At 40.7% G+C, this 16,332-nt stretch overlaps 1 protein-coding gene across 1 annotated transcript in view; it reads right to left on the reverse strand.

The window, feature by feature from the left end:
• Positions 1 to 1,670: 1,670 nt before the first annotated feature.
• adcy8 (adenylate cyclase 8 (brain)) overlaps positions 1,671 to 16,332 on the reverse strand; it is a 127,410-nt gene continuing 112,748 nt past the window's right edge. Inside the window, exons 10-13 of the mRNA XM_014337366.2 lie at positions 14,903 to 15,104; positions 13,275 to 13,364; positions 10,571 to 10,743; positions 1,671 to 6,447 (exon numbers count right to left, since the gene is read on the reverse strand). Of these exons, the coding sequence (XP_014192852.2) occupies positions 6,348 to 6,447; positions 10,571 to 10,743; positions 13,275 to 13,364; positions 14,903 to 15,104 (565 nt within the window). The 3' untranslated portion in view covers positions 1,671 to 6,347. The remainder of the gene's footprint in view (positions 6,448 to 10,570; positions 10,744 to 13,274; positions 13,365 to 14,902; positions 15,105 to 16,332) is intronic.

The following is a 16,332-nucleotide window of genomic DNA, read 5'->3' on the forward strand; positions in this document are numbered from 1 at the left end:
AAATATCATCTGTGACAGAGTTCCAGGGAGAAAACACTGCTGACCAAAACGGAGACAAAGCCTCATATCACATTTGCCAAAAAACATCTTGATGATCCCGAAGTGTTTTGGGAATACATTCTGTAGACTGATGGAAGGAAATTGGAACTTTTTGAAAAGTTTGCATCTCGTTATATCCGATGTAAAAATAACTTGCTATAAATGATGTAACCCTGAATTCTGCTCTCTACCAGAAAATCCTGAAGGAGAAAGTCCAGTCATCAGTTCTTGCCCTGAAGCTCAAGCTCACTCAGGTTATGCAGGACAATAATCTGGAGTCCAGTACTCTTAATGGCTAGAAAAACAAACAGTGGCCTAATCAAACTCCAGACTCAAATCAGATCAAGATGCTTTAGCATGATGCTCGAAAACTCCACAACGAGCTGAATCACAACAACTCTACAAAGAAGAATCGGCCAAAATTCCTCCACGGCGAAGTGAAAGATTCATTGCCAGTCATCACAAACACTTGATGGTAGTTCTCGCTGCCAAGGGTGGCACAATCAATTTTAGGTTTTACTTTTTCACTCAGGGCCAGGTTTGGATAGTGTTTTCTCTCCTTTTTCCTCCTGATTTAAAACCTGTATTTTGTATTTACAGGGGTTATCTTTGTCTAACACTAAAATTAGTTTGATGACCTGAAACATCTTAGTGTGACAAATATGCTGAAAACTAAAAATTCAGGAAAGGGGACATACACTTTTTCACAGCATTTTAGATCATTAATATTGTACATCACAAAGAGGGTTTTTACCCTTGACTCTAAGACATCCCAACTCTTATGCGACTGTGACTGTTATTGGGAAAATTATTGGGACCACTTGCAATGAACTTCTGATCCTGATGACTTTGAAATGGTTGTTTTAAGACCGAGGTAGGGCTGTGCGATATGACCAAAATCTCATATCCCGATATAAGACATTTATCATCCCGACAACGTTATAAATCACAAAAATGTAGCATTTTCTGTAAATTCTGTAAATTTCGGGCAACTCAACTTGTGTGAAGTGTTTCCAGCTGGGCGTCGTGTACCTGGAGTCGAGTGTTTTGACCGATGCATGAAACTATACATTTTTAGACATAAGTTGTAACGGCCGTCATTTACTTTGTGAGTATTACACGGCGTGCTGCGGGGAAAAGCCAGTTTTAATGTTTGAGTCTAAGGTTTACTTTGAGCACCTGACGGCTCTTTTTTGCTTCTCATCCATAAACTCTTTCCATACTCTTTCACGTGATTCTTGCGTAGGTGGTAAAAGAGGTTTGCCATGTTTGAGTCTGAGGTGGGGACCGGTTTGCAGCATAATTTCCATAGTAGAGTTTTCGGGTCCGTGTCAGACTTTTCATAACCAAACCATGTCCATGCTGCAGAGGGAGCCCCTCGTTTAAAAATAAGGTCCTCGATTTGTTTTGTTTTGGTCATTCTGTTTGTCATCATTTCAGTTTATTTTGAAAAATCTCAACAGGATCTTCAGCTTTATTGTGAAAGGCTTGGGTGGAAAATAAACAAGCGGACAGCAGAGCCACAGAGCTTATCCGTCCGTAGTGTGGTTATTTTAAATATAACAGAAAGAGAGAACTTTCTGTTATATTCACTATAGTGACCATCAAAACGATGAAAAAAATATTGCTGTTTATTTTGCGACACCATGAAACAAACGATAGCGTAAAATGAAACGATAGATTTTTTCATACCGTCATCCGATATATATCGTTATACTGAACAGCCCGAGACTGAGGCTACAACTACTTGCAGTCAGATGACGACTTCCTTGTCCTTGTCGTCCTGTTTATATCCTTGTTAGACTGAGTGATGCTTACACTGACTGAGCATAAAGACGCTTATTATTTTGGGAAAGCTTATGAAGATATTGGAGCCAGTGAAATAATGTAATGAATTGTGGTTTACACGTGAGTGCTATTATTTGATTCTTCTTGTATTTGTGTTGTATTATTGCTGCCAGCAGTGCGGCCTTGATTAATGTTCGAGTCTTAAAATTATTCAGCAGAAAACTGGAGTGTCAAAAAGAAGAATCCCTAATCCTTTCAAATTAAGAGCTTTTTCTGAATGGCTGTAACGAATTGCTTCGTGCTTGCTGTGTTTGATAATGTAATTACGGCTCTGACAGGAAGCAGCACTCATGAACAACAACCTCATCTGGCTTCAGTGTTTCCACCATTAATTTATTACGCAAAAGGCTGCTGGCTTAGTTTCCTCTGCTGATCTGTTGATGCAATAATCAACTACCTACAACAAAAAACATATTATAGTAGCCAAATTTGCTAACTCGATGCATTAACTTGTCTTATTGTATAAATGTGCAAAAACTCTTTCTTTTTCTTAACTTTCAGCACTTTTTTCCCGGGCTCGCATAATGAGCTGTACACTTGCAGCTCCAGATACCATCAAGGGAAAAGGTGAGAAAATTTTTACAGGGAAGACATTACACACAGCAGTCAGGGATAACGAGCGCTGAATAAAACCACAACTCTCGTAATGAAAGAGGCTGTGAAGACGAATAAAAGGCTGAAATAGTTTCCTTCATCTCTCCGCTCTAATAGGGTTTTCTCCACAGCACAATAAGTGTCTTTTGTGAAAGAAGCACTAACTAATGTTTTAACACCCTCTGTGTTCATGCATTTCTTCAACAATGGACGACAGGGCTGTGGGTTTTCAGCCCTGTTCTCATTCCAGAGCTTCATTACGCCATTGTTCAGCGTAACGATTATTACCTCTGTTTTGCTTCATCACTGTGTGCCTCTGTTGCTGGAGCTCTGCTTCAAACACAAACCACGGGCCATTCTGAAAACGTGAGACTTCTGATTACTGTTGGAGTCGATTACTAGTAGGCAGAGGAGCGGGTGTGAGTCAAAAGAATGTCGTGTCACTATATTTTGGTCCGTTTTAGTCAGAACTGCTCCGTGCTTCTTGTTGCTGCTCTTTGGGGAAATTTCTCCAATCTCAGCCCAACCTGTGTGCAATTACTAACGCCACAGTTGTATTTTCTAGTTCCAGCGGCTGCCAAAGTAGAAATGAGATAGAAAATGGGGGTGAAAAACCTGCTGTTATGCTGGTAATGACATGTGTTTTGACAGCAGTCCAAACATATTGAAAATGTTTGAAGTTTTTTTTTGAGGCATTATGTAAATTAATGTTAATGTCAGTGGTCACAGGTTCGTACAGACAGCAAACTTGATCCCAAAATAAACTGTGTTTTCTACACCAAGTGTAAAACATGACGGAGGTTCTGCCATGGTTTCTGGCTGTGTTTCAGTCAGTGATGTTGGGGATTATTTTGTGTTCATTTTTCAGCATGGCAAATTCAATTCAATTTTATTTATACAGCGCCAAAGCACAACAGCGGTTGCCTCAATGCGCTTTATATTGTAAGGTAGACCCTACAATAGCACATACAGAGAAAAATCCAACAATCCTATGAACCCCTATGAACAAGCACTTAGGTGACAGTGGGAAGGAAAAACTCCTTTTTAATAGGAAGAAACCTCCTACAGAACCAGGCTCAGGGACAGGCGGGGCCAACTGCTGCAACTGATTGGGGACAGAGAAGAAAGACAGGATAAAGTCCCCAAACACTGCAGTAATCCAATCCAGTAAAATCAAAACTACCCGTCATGGACTGGCCTCCCCAGACCTCAGACCTCAGCCGCATTGAATCTCAACATCCAAAGAAGAGCTTTAAATGTCCTTCAAGAAGCCTGCAGAACTATTCCTGAACACTACTTAAAGAAAGACGCGGAAGATGGCTCAGAGAGTTCAGACTGTGTAGAAGAATAAAGGTGGCCATAACAAATATTGACTTTTAAGCTTGTTAGAATTGCACAAACTCTGTTTTGGTTCTGGTTCTGGTGTTAACGTCATTTTAACGAGATTAACGCTGACAGCACTATTATATACCCATGCATGTTTGCATATATTCTAATAACTAGCTGCTTTGCCATGTTCCTAGTAAAATATAAAGTGACTTTTCCGCAATACTGTAGTTACCACACTGGAAAAGTACTGATTGCTTTTCCTGAATCGCCAAAGCCAGAAGTCTACATTCCAGCTTGAGGGTTCGCAAACATCACATTGTGTATGTAAAGCTGTTATAGACAGCCTGTGTTTACTGTCAGAGAAAAGCTTCCAGGCTGGACACTAAAGGACTGAACATGTACACGATTTAAGAATCCTTTTACGCTTAGTGGAGTTGGATCCACGTCTTGCTCGACGCTGAGACAAAATCCTGCTTTAATGTCTTTGGCTGGAACGTAACTGTAACATAAACAGACAGGAAAGCACTGAGATTGCCTTTTGAACTTAAAACTTGAAACAGTAAAATATACCACAAAAATTGTAACTTAACCCCTGCTGTGAGCTTAAGCATGAAAAATGAAAACAAAAAGTGCTCCTCTGTCAGCGATTATCCACTTTGCCCAAAGATAATTTGGAGTATTTAGCAGAAAACACGGAGCCACTTAGTTCATCAACACTGCACTAAAAAAACAGCTGGATCCTGTTTTGCACGCTGGACTTTCCTGCTAAGAGTAAATAGTCTTTTTAGTGTGCTCTCTTTTCCCTTGGCCATATGCATCTGGCACAAACAGCTTTTCAGCGCTGCGAGTGCTTCATGCTGTGAGCTGTCATTGTCTCTGCTTTGCCAAACAAGTGGTTTGACCCAGAGAAAATCAATACGCCACTGCATGACTTCAAATACAGCTGCTTTCTACTTTCATGAGGCTACAAAAGACCTTCAATTATGGCCGTCTCTGACCAATGCCGAGCTGCTAAACTACATGATCAAAGGTTGCCATAGCGAGAGCATGAAAGCGGCACAGTGGTACCGGTTTCCTTCAGGCCACTGAGTCTCACTGCATCTTTATAGAAATGGCTTGTATAATGTATCAGACGTGTAAACAAAGTGGTCTGTGCCAGTTTTGCTTTGCTGAAGAAACACTCCAGTCGCTTATTATACAATCATAAAACCTGGCAGGACGTTTCCTGTGTTATTACAGATGCGTTTAAAGGCTCGGTTATTAAAATGTTCTCTACCCACAGCCCTGTGTCACAGCTTTTATAGGCAGCAAGAGGTTTAACCAAAGTGATTTTTCTTTCTTACACTTGGACTGCATTCAAGAAACCCAGAAGAGGTAAATACAAATTGCTTAGAACTGTCTTGCCACCACCCAGGTTCCTGTAAAGTGCAGATTCAGCCCAAACCTCGTATACAGAACTGGAGGATTCAAAAGAACTCATTTCAGGCTTAAACACCCCGACCTTTCTCACCTCTTTGGGCTGAAGGTTAATTTCTCAAGCATTAAACCTGCATTGTTTTCAGTGGCCGCCAGGTGGTGATGCATACGGCTCACACAAGACTTCAGGTCCTACAGAAGACCTCCCTCCACCCTGATCTCTGTAAACACTTTACTGAGGAGTTTAAGGGCTCAGTTACGGATAAAACTCCTCATAAGCAGGATTATACAGGACGTGCTCATTGGTTATTCAGTCAGAGTGTGATTTCACAGTCAGATCCACACCTCATTGGTCTGGCTTCAAAAGCACCAAGATGGTGATGGCAAAAACACTCAGCTCAAGGATTAACAACAGGACTTCACAAACCTACGGCTGACATCACCATGGCTACATCTGTCTTATGTTACCCCTGCAGCCACAAGCACAAACACATTAAGAATATCACTGCCTTCTCTGGGTCATCACGCAAAGATGTCTAATGCTTACAGCTACGGCTGTCACCTCATCTGTATGGAAACAAAATATTTGAGATTCCACAGCATCCACAGCTGGAAGAGTGATTCACATTTTTAAAGGATGCAATGACAGTTTTTTGCTTTGAGTTTCTCAGAGGCCAGTTAAATGTGGCAGGTCGTTAACCGTTTATGTCATCATGTTTGGACACATCTGAACTCCAACTGTTTGTCATCTTCTTCTGTTATTTTTACTTCACGTTAGCTGATAACTCTAATTAGACCGTTGCATAGCAACAGGAAAGATGCTGGGTTCCTCACGCCCACTGTACTCTGGTTATTTCTGTTACTATCCTTTAAAGGAACCGTCACAGTTTTTGTTTTTATCCATGCCCTTCAGTCACCTTTAATCATACATTTTGATGCTTAGAAAAACAAGCTAATCCACCTGATAAGACACAAAAATCAGCTGCATGGGTGTAGATAATAACAATATTTAGCCAAGAAGTCCTCTAACTCAATCACCAGCCCATAACAAATCCACTCATAGGTGATGAATCAGTAATCTAAATGTGTAAATTGCCATTCCTTCACTGATTAGGACACAGTTAAAGCTGGCGTGGTCTTACCTGCTGGCCGTGGTAAAACACGGCGAGGAGGAACATGGCCATCAGGAGTAAAGACGTCTCTTTGGTTCCCAGGAAGTTTCTGTTGGAACGAGAAGAAAGAAGAGTCTGTTCAAAGGGAGCCCTTGTTCGTCTGTTTGACAGGCATGTTAATGGAAAAAAACTTGGGGCATGTCATGGTCGACGTTTAACAATTAATTGTGTTAACAAATCAGTAAGTAACAAATAAAACTCCAGAATTTGCGAGAAATTCTAGAGTTTTATTTGTTACTTACTGATTTTATTTGTTACTTAGTGCCAATTAGGGAAAAAGGGAGCTTCTTCAGTACTATGGAAGTAGTTTGGCTTTGTTGTTGAGAGCATACCTCCAACTAAACATGATACTTAACCTATTTCAGCTACAGATGGAAACAATAAACTTGTTTTACCCAACGAGGCAAAAACACATCGTAAAAACAAGTACAACCAGGCTACAAAGGCATGTGATGGTGAGATACGAGTAGCTGGCGATACGAGACCAAAAGTAAAGAAGTGACTTGACCAAGGATTGCTGGAGCACTTGCTAGCTGCGCTCCATATGACGGGAAGAACAAATGGATGGAAATTACTCCTGCCGTTACGTGGCAGAAAAGCAGAGCTTTTTAAAAAGCTGCACTTTTATTATATCCTCCGGAGAGCCGAGGGAAAATGTATCCCTCAGTTTAACTTTTTTTGTAATTTCCCACCTCGTTAGATCTAAAAAAGGCCACCCAATCAAATGAAATATCATTGGAAAGGCCAGGATGTCCTCTGTTGAGCACATCAGGAATTAGAAGGGTAGCTCAAATAACACAAAAGTTATAGACCAAAAGCAGAGGACATAAAAAGCCGTTCTCAGAAGGATATGTTAATCTTGCTCCTCTTGCCATGTCTGCATCTCATAATGTTTCCTGTTTTATTGTGAAGGGTCTGGCGTTTCCATATTCAGTGTGTTTAGTTTCACTTCTCCTGTGGCGTCATTCTGTTGATTCATTTCAGCTGTTTCCCCATGTTTCCACTTTCCCCGATCACTTCCTGTGTGCATTCCTGTGTGAGTTCTCTTCATTCCTTGTCCGATCGTCCTGCTTTCTCTGCCATGTTTCTAGGTTTTCATGTAACCATGTCTTCATGTTCACATTAAGAGTTTTCTCACGTTTAGTTTCGCCTTTGCCTTTTTATTTTGGACTGTTTAACCAGCCTGCAACAAACGGCTCTCCCTCAGTTAAATCAAAGTTTCGTTTTGTGTGTCTGCACTTGGGTCCTCCTCACTCCACACAGTCTGCTTCCACCACTGTGACAATAACGTTACTCTAGTTATCGTTAAACTAAAGTTTTAAGTAGTTATGTTAGACTTTGAGTTATGTAAAATTTCAACTGAAAACACTCTTATTGTTTGCACTGAAGCACCGCAGCAATTTCCTAATGTTGTAAACCTCAACATCTGGCAATAAACCCCATTCTGATTCTGATTCTGATTCTGATTATTGTACTCATGTTTGATTTATGCTGTGTCATTGCTATTGTACTATTATACTGCTGCTGGCATCAGTAACAGTAGCTCATTGGAAATGAAGAATAGAAACAGCCGTTATGTTGTTTGCAGTGATACATTTTGCTGCCTCCAAGCTGCAAACATCGATAAAATGTTGTATTTTCTGCCTATACTGTCATAAATGTCATCATTGTGAATGATACCGTGAGATCACTTCGAGTCTATATCATCCACCCCTACTGGCTATGCACATAAATACAACCGATCCACATTAAAAGCATTGAGTCTATGTTACCCTAAAGATGCATTTGTTGGGCATTTCTGACCATTTGATAAACACAAATATAAATTATTCATGTTTCTTCTCTTCTAAAGTTTTACATTAGTGTTGATTTTTTTTCCCAGGCAAAACCTGTCTGAGTACACTCTGTTAATGAAAGGTGGTCACATTTTCATTCAGTTTATCTTGGTTTTCATTTTCATGAAAACTTTTTCTTAATAACCTAAATAAACATGTAGTATGATAAACAGTGATCCACAGCATGTTCTTTTGTAATAACCTAAATATTGCTTCACAAAAACTACATCTGAAACCCAGCACCGGTGACAAAAACTGCTCTCCATTAAAGTTGAAACTGCAGGAAAATATGAAAAGACGACACTTTTTTTCTCTTAATCTCACGATTCTTTGTTTTCAGCTCAGACCATAGAAGGATCAAATGTTCTGCGTGATCTGAGGCTGATCTGAGGCTCGCTGAGGATCAACAGCTCAGAGAGATGTGGAGACGGAGCTCCAGGCACTTTACAACGAGTTAGGAGCCAGAATCTCAAAACAAGCGAAAAATAACAGCTCGTTTGTTTTCGCTGCCGAGGATCAGCTTGTGACAGCAAAATGTAGCGTGCAGCCTTTAGTGTGCAGTGATGCCAGAGGAAAACAAATACAAAGCTTTAGATTCTCTAACACCCACAAATAAACAAACACAAGCTCACGACTCGGTGCATATTTTGGTAGAAATAATCATCATCTTTTTAAAGTTTAGAGGCACACTTACGATAGAAACAACACAAAGATTGGAAAACTTCAAGCACTTTGAAGTAAATCAACTCACACCCACAACACACAGCCGGCATGTCACGGAGATGAAAAAGCAGGCAAGCTAAGGGAGTCGGGCCAGGATGGAATTCTGTAAATACGCAGGCTTTTTACAAGAAAGAGGCTCAATTAAACTAATTCTTTATATATGTCAAAGTGTTCGCATTTTTGATCTATTTATAAAATTAAAGATTTAAAACCGTAAATGATGATGATTAATGCAGGTATACGTTAATGTATCTCTGAGTTCATTTCATTGTCATTGAGATATGGCTGTAGAAATATTTAACTTTTACGGGCAAAATACTCAATTAATCAAATGCATTTATTTGTTGGTAAAATATGTCATTATAGACATTTGAACAATAATGTGACAAATATGTAAAAGGAAAAAAATGAACATAAAAATGCTGTTAGTAACAGATCTGTGTTTTTTGTTGTTGTTTTTTACAAAAGAAGGGATATGTGTGATTTCTACATATGGAGCAAACAATACTGGCTAAACTGGGCTTTACTTTCTTTTCCCCTGAGATTTTCTGTCATTTCCCCAAAGGACCTCAAAATCAATCTCCCAAAAGTTTGGTTTTGTTAGCTTGTTTTAGCAGGTCCTTCGTAGTATTTAGGTCACATTTCCTCACATTCGCGTGTCTTGTCTAACACATTGGAGCTTCTTGATTTGAACCTTGACACAAGCAGGCACCTCAGTGGAAGTGCCAAAAACTGCAGTTCTTCTAATGTCCACTAGAGGCTGGCTACAAACGAAGTCAATCCAGAGAGGCTCCCATATGAAACTGTCCGGCCTTACAGCAATATAATCATGCCTACAACCAGCTACAAAAAAACAGTTTTAGCCTTGATAGTTTCAACTTAGTGATAGCAGGACTTTTTAAATCTAACCAGTAGTTGACTGCACATGGCATCAGGCACATTCTGTCGTGGTTAGGCTGTGTGGCAGGCAGGATGAGGACCCAAACGCAGGACTCAAACACAAAAAACTAAACTCAAAGCGGCAACTTTACTCGCTGGAAAAAAGTCCAAAACTAAATACAAGAAGCAAAACATAAAACTAGAAGCTAGAGAACTAAGACTCAGAAAACTAGGAAAATAGAAACAAAGGAACTAAGAGCTGACAGGAGGTAACAATGGAAATCAGGAGCCCAGAGACAACACACAGCATTGTGACGGTACGATGCAACAACAGACAGAGGAACAAACACGGCTTAAATACACCAGGGAGTAATGAGGGAATGGAAAACAGGAGGGAAGCACAGCTGGGGGTAATCTGACACAAGAAGACAAAGGAAGCAAAGCAGACATAGGACACAGACTTTCAAAGTAAAACAGGAAACACGCGAACACAGAGGTAAGGATGACAGAGAACATAGAGACCTGAAATGTGGGGCAGGAAGGCAGGGAAGCACATAAACAAAACCTAAACCATGAGGAAATCAAAGATTAATAATAACACAAACCCCTGGGTCACCGAGCCCGGACCGTGACACATGACCGTGACAAACTGCTCTTAGAATAAAACCTAACCTGAACAAAAACGACAAACAGTGCATTTAATATACGAGGATGTCCTCCACACTAAGCACTCACTCTGTGTTGTGGTGGACGGTGTCGTAGCGAACAAACAGCGACGTGTAGAAGGCTTCAGTCAGCAGCGAGTAGATGGCGATCATCACCAGCAGCACTGCCAGCTTCAGCACGGAGTTCAGTCGCAGGAACACCGCACACGTCACCATCGCCAGCACTCCAGTGAATACAAAATACTGTGAAAAATTAAAACGCATGGTCAACTTCATCTGAACAATAATGTATTTAAAAATGTCGGCAACTCCAATCAGCCACAGCTGCACTCAGTGTTAAATATCTGTCAACAAACACAAGCTTGAAAAGTTCCACGACTCTGCAGATGAACATGAAAAACATAACTGATTCAAATTTGATCAATATCCATTCAAAGTCATCTTCTCATGGACCGCTCTACTGCTTCCAGGGCTCATGCTCTTTTAAAACACAGAAGTCCCATTTGGACCATTTGCAACTGGGATTTGAGACTGGAAAGCTGTTTGACCTGGTAGAAGACGTTGTGATTTGGCTGGATTTTATTTTTCAGTCGATTCTTGAGGTTCTGCCAACCTCCCATAATGTTGATGGTGCAATAATTTTGTGCCAGCACAGACAGAAAAGTGAAACGCTGCATGTGAGCAGCTCAATAGAGCAGAAGGAAAACGAGGAAGACGAGACCGTATAGATGTGTTATATGTATATAACACACCAAAGTGGACACAAGTGGATGGACATCCAGTCGTCTGAACAAACAGTATATATATATATATATATATATATATATATATATATATATATATATATATAAAAGGTGTATAACATTTTCGTGGTTCTTCAGTTTTCTCCAAGCCGATTTTTACATGTGTGAGAATCGTCAGTAGTAGTAGAGTGGGGTAGTTTTGCAATACATTGCAGGAAACCGTGACCTAAACTTGTGCAGATATGAAGTTCTGTGTACAGCTGACTCAAGTGTCATCGCTATAATTCAAGTGAGAAGCATGATCAACACATGATGCACAATGTGGTTTCTTTTTTCATGCACCTTCAATTCATCCCTCATGGTCAGACTTTCAAAGCACAGTACTGCTGTAAAGTCCTGAAGCATCAGAGGGGAAACATTAGAGGAAATGACCTCTGAATGAACTGCAGTGCAACAGCCGTAGCCCACAGTGCACTGAAAAGGTCTCCACTCAACATCTGCCCATTCAGCTGGGACAGCCTATCCCAGCTGAGCGGGCTCACAGGGAAAGTGGCAAATAATAATGATAATAATAATATTATTAATTATAATAATAAGTGACTGGTGAATCTCTGACAGATATCTATACTGTAATATAGTGGATGTTAGCATGTGGTGCAGAGGTTGATCAGAGTGATCTTTGATGGATAACAGTTTGAAAGCTGTGATAGAGAGGAAGTCACTAAACAAAGTCTCCAGTTTGCTGCCAATCATAGAGGAAGATTTCCTAATGGTGCTCAGCAGAGTACGCTGCAGCTGCCAGAATTAAGGTATACAAAAGCACCATCACTCTGCTGCACACAGTGAACACAAGCTTCCTCCCTCGTTTTTGAACAGCCTCTGTGTTGGTCTGCCTGCTGGTGATGAGGACAACCAGGTACTCGTAGTCCTCTACGATATTTGCATCCTGACCCAGGATACATGGGTGAGGCCTTCTTCACCTTCAGAAGCAAAGGCTTTACAATGTCATCCACTATTGTGCTCTCCTCCTCCTCTAGTCTAGCTCTAGATGCTACGACTCAGTTTATTGAAAATTTGAGGCGTTTGACATGTTCAGAGATCTGACAAGAGAGAAGCTTGAAGGGGACACTGGGCAAGCTGGAATTTTATGAACGGATTTTATGAATAGGGACACATTTTGTATTATCATGCAAACAAACTAAACTAAGCATACCTGTTAGCATGCCTGCATTAGCACTTAGAGTGACGTGTGTAACACTTTTACTTAATTAATAAGAGATGACTGCTGCAGCTGCAGAAATCATCCTGACTCTTCACCCCTGAAAACATTCTGTGTTTACCTTTGTCCTCACTGGTGGACTCCCTCACCTGCTCACAAACCTCCTGCTGCCAATCTTCCGTCTCCAAACTGAAGTAACATTTACGGCATCACTATGAACTCATTAGCTCCTCCACATTAAACCTCCATTATCACAAGATGAGAATGAGTCGACTGGCCTTTATGTGTAAAGTTGGTAAAGTGCCCTTTTATAAAAATGAAATATCTGACAGCCCAGCCCGCTCACTGCACCAAAAGCCTCTGACATTGGCACAGACATCAGTTTTTGTCTAATTTAATATTGGAGTGCGTTCTGGTGCGGCCTAAAACAAAGTCAATAACTCTTCTTTATGTGTGTAAAATAGGTCTTATTTGCGCGCATGAGCCTCAGGAGGAAATACGTTTATGATGTATACATGCAACAATACATGAGTCAACCCGAGCTCGGAGCTATAAAAATGTGGCTCCCTTATTGAGTTCATCAATCAGCTGCATATTATGTGAGCAAAACAACATAATGGATATTTTCTCCGTGACGTTCTGATGGCTCCATCAGTCGTAGCGTTGTCTGAGGCGAGACCTCCCTCTGGGCGCGAGCAGATGTCGAGGATGTTTAATTCATCAGTTTGCCGCTGTCACACAAGTGGGAAGAAAAAAAAAGACACAACAGATGGACCCGACTGCAAAATTCAGACACCTCATTTAGTTTGTACCTCTGGGTAGAAGCAGATGTCTGGGATGGAGGCCGATTCGTTGTACGTCTGGTTCCTGAAGGTACTGGACTTGTCGAAGTCGCACCACAGCTATGGGAGACCAACAGGGTGGATTAGTGTTGTTGTGCAGTTTTAAATGATGCAGGATCTGCATAAAAATACCCCACATTCCCTTTCAGACAAATTTCCATCACGCTTTTAATATTTCAAGATAGTTGTGTGAGAAATCGACAGCTGATTTCAACTTTCTGCAGGAAAACACCAAATTTCTCCTGCACAGAAGGAGTGATGCAGTTGACACGAATAACTGAAGAAGACCTGAAGGGTTGAATTAGCAGCAACACAGGATTCTTACAGAAGGGGGGGAAATGTAGATGTGTAGGTAATTAAAATCTGACTAAATAAAGCAACTGAACAAATACTTTACAAACTAAGCAGTTGAGTGGGTTACTTCATTGCAGAATATTGTATGCTCGTTGCTTTTATCTCCAACGTACCTTAGCAGCTTCTATTTTTTAAAAAAAAAATATGTATTTCAAAAATTAAATTAATAAATTACAACAACAGAGTGAGAACAAGGATGTTCCTAGTTGATTAAAATAATAAGAAAATGTGATGCATGGTGTTAAACAGTAATTATTTCATCCCCTACTCAATTTGTAAGTTTGCTCATTCACATAGAAACAAAGTCTTTAATCTTAATGGAGAAAGACAGAACATCAAGCAAAGGTTCAGGAAGAGCCTGTTAATGATCTGAAAGTAGTTGGGACCACAGTCACCCAGAACACCATTGATGACAGACTACGGCATAATGGATTGAAGTCTTGCAGTTCCCACAAGCCCCCTGCTGAAGAAGATACATGTAGAGGTCTGTCCCAAGTTTGGCAGTGAACATCTGAATGATTCAGAGAAGGCTTGGCAGAAAGAGCTGTGGTCAGATGGAGCCAAAGTCAACTCGACCCAACACATGCAGCCAAGCATGGGAGTGGAAACATTACACTGAGCTGTTTTTCTGCTAAGAGTACAGGATGACAATGGGCGGAGTCACGTGGCATAAAATCTTTGACAAGAAGTTTCTTGCCTCAGCCAGAACACTGAAGATGGGTCATGGACCAAAAACCCACCACCAAGATAACAAAGGAGATCCGAATGATCCAAATACTCTAGCTAGTGTCCAGACCTCAATCTTATAGAAAATATTTGGAATGGAATTCTCAACTGGCATTAAATGTCGTACCACTGCGCTTTCCAGCAAGTACGAAGACAAGTGTTGTAGTCTGTATTTACCCCACTGCATGGACTGAGGTACTGCACACCATCAAATCAGCCATGTCTAGATGCCTACATCGTATTCCTCTGTTTCATGAAGCTCCATATTTAATTAACCCATTAAAATACATTTTAGCAGCCATGCTATTGAAGTAGGTGAAATGTTTCTTCATTACCACAAACACACACTTATAAAGAAAATCGCACACACACTGTCCTGTTGCCCGAAGTATGAAGAAATGCTACGGTACTAACCATGTAGCATTCCCATATTTGATGCATTCTGACAGTTATTTTGCAGACAGACATTGACCCCATGTTTTAAATAATATATCTAAAAAAATAAATAAAGAACTCACGATATTGATCATGGCTGCCAGGAAGTTGATGAGGATCGAGACGAAAATGATGACGTTTCGTGCCGCGTAGGTTTCGTTTATCCAGCAGCAGGCTTTTCTCAGGACCAGAGGCAGACACTTGTAGTCCTCCGCTGTCGTAACTAGGACCAGGCAGGAATGGAGGATGATGAGGACCGAGAACTGGATCACCATGGTTACCATGCTGCAAAAACACAATGATAAATATGCCAGTGGGACACTGCAGCTTAGGTCTAGTCTTTATTTGAACAGGTAATCAAACTGACTTTTAAAGAATAATTTGAATATATTTAATTGTGAGCCCAGCATAGTGGTGCAGTTGACAACACAGTGGGCAGCTATTCAAAGACTGTTTTCTTGTATTTGTGTCAGTGTTGATGGCACACTTGCACATAAACCACATTGGAGACTGATGTGTCACTCCATACCCTGCCACCCACTGGTCCTTTCATGTTACTATAGATGTGTAGCATTGTAATTATTGTTATTTAACCCCTTCATACATGAATTATGACAACTTTTTTCTTAAGTATTTTTATTCGTCTTTCCAAACCTAAAGATAAATAAAAACACTGAAGAAGAAAATCCTGATTGAGATTGAATTCATGCATGGAGGGTTAAGTGAAAAATAGTCTGAAGAAACAAAAAAATATTATGTATGTCCAAAACTTCAAACGTATTGTATTACGAGAGGTCTGGGCTCTTCTTTTATGTAATAACAAATTTTACATCTATCCATTCGCTTCCGCTTATCCTTTTCAAGGTCGCAGGGGCCACTGGAGCCTATCCCAGCTGTGTTAGGGCGAGAGGTAGGGTACATCCTGGACAGGTCTTCAGTCTGTCGCAGGGCTACCACCAATATCCTAATACCAATTAGGATTGGGAAATGTGCTCTAAACTCCAAACAGCCCCATGTGGGATCACAGATGACTGATAGCGCAGTCACTTGGGCGGGATGCAGAGGAGGTTAATGTTAGTGTGCACTCAATGGCACTGTCCACCTCCACAATGTACAACGTGTGGCCTAAAAAAATCTCTCCTACACACACACATGTCGGGTAATTATATCTTTCGGGACATCTAATTGACATAATGCTTTCCCTAGCCCCTTACCTTGCCTAATTCTTACACTAAACCTAACCATAACCAATTGTAACCCTGACACTAAAACCACATCCCCATAAGGGCTGTTGGTCCCCACAAGTACAATAAACTTCCAATTTTTGGTCCCCACAAAGATATGAATACACACACACACACACACACACACACACACACAACACACACACACACCACACCCACAACACACACACACACACACACACACACACACACACACACACACACACACACACACAAACACAGTTTATTTCTCCCTTTCAGTCAGAAATGTCCTGCTTCTGTTTTCTCTC

This window comes from Haplochromis burtoni, unplaced genomic scaffold, assembly GCF_018398535.1.
Source record: "Haplochromis burtoni strain Fernald_Lab_line unplaced genomic scaffold, NCSU_Asbu1 Contig_175, whole genome shotgun sequence".
Classification (NCBI taxonomy): domain Eukaryota; kingdom Metazoa; phylum Chordata; class Actinopteri; order Cichliformes; family Cichlidae; genus Haplochromis; species Haplochromis burtoni.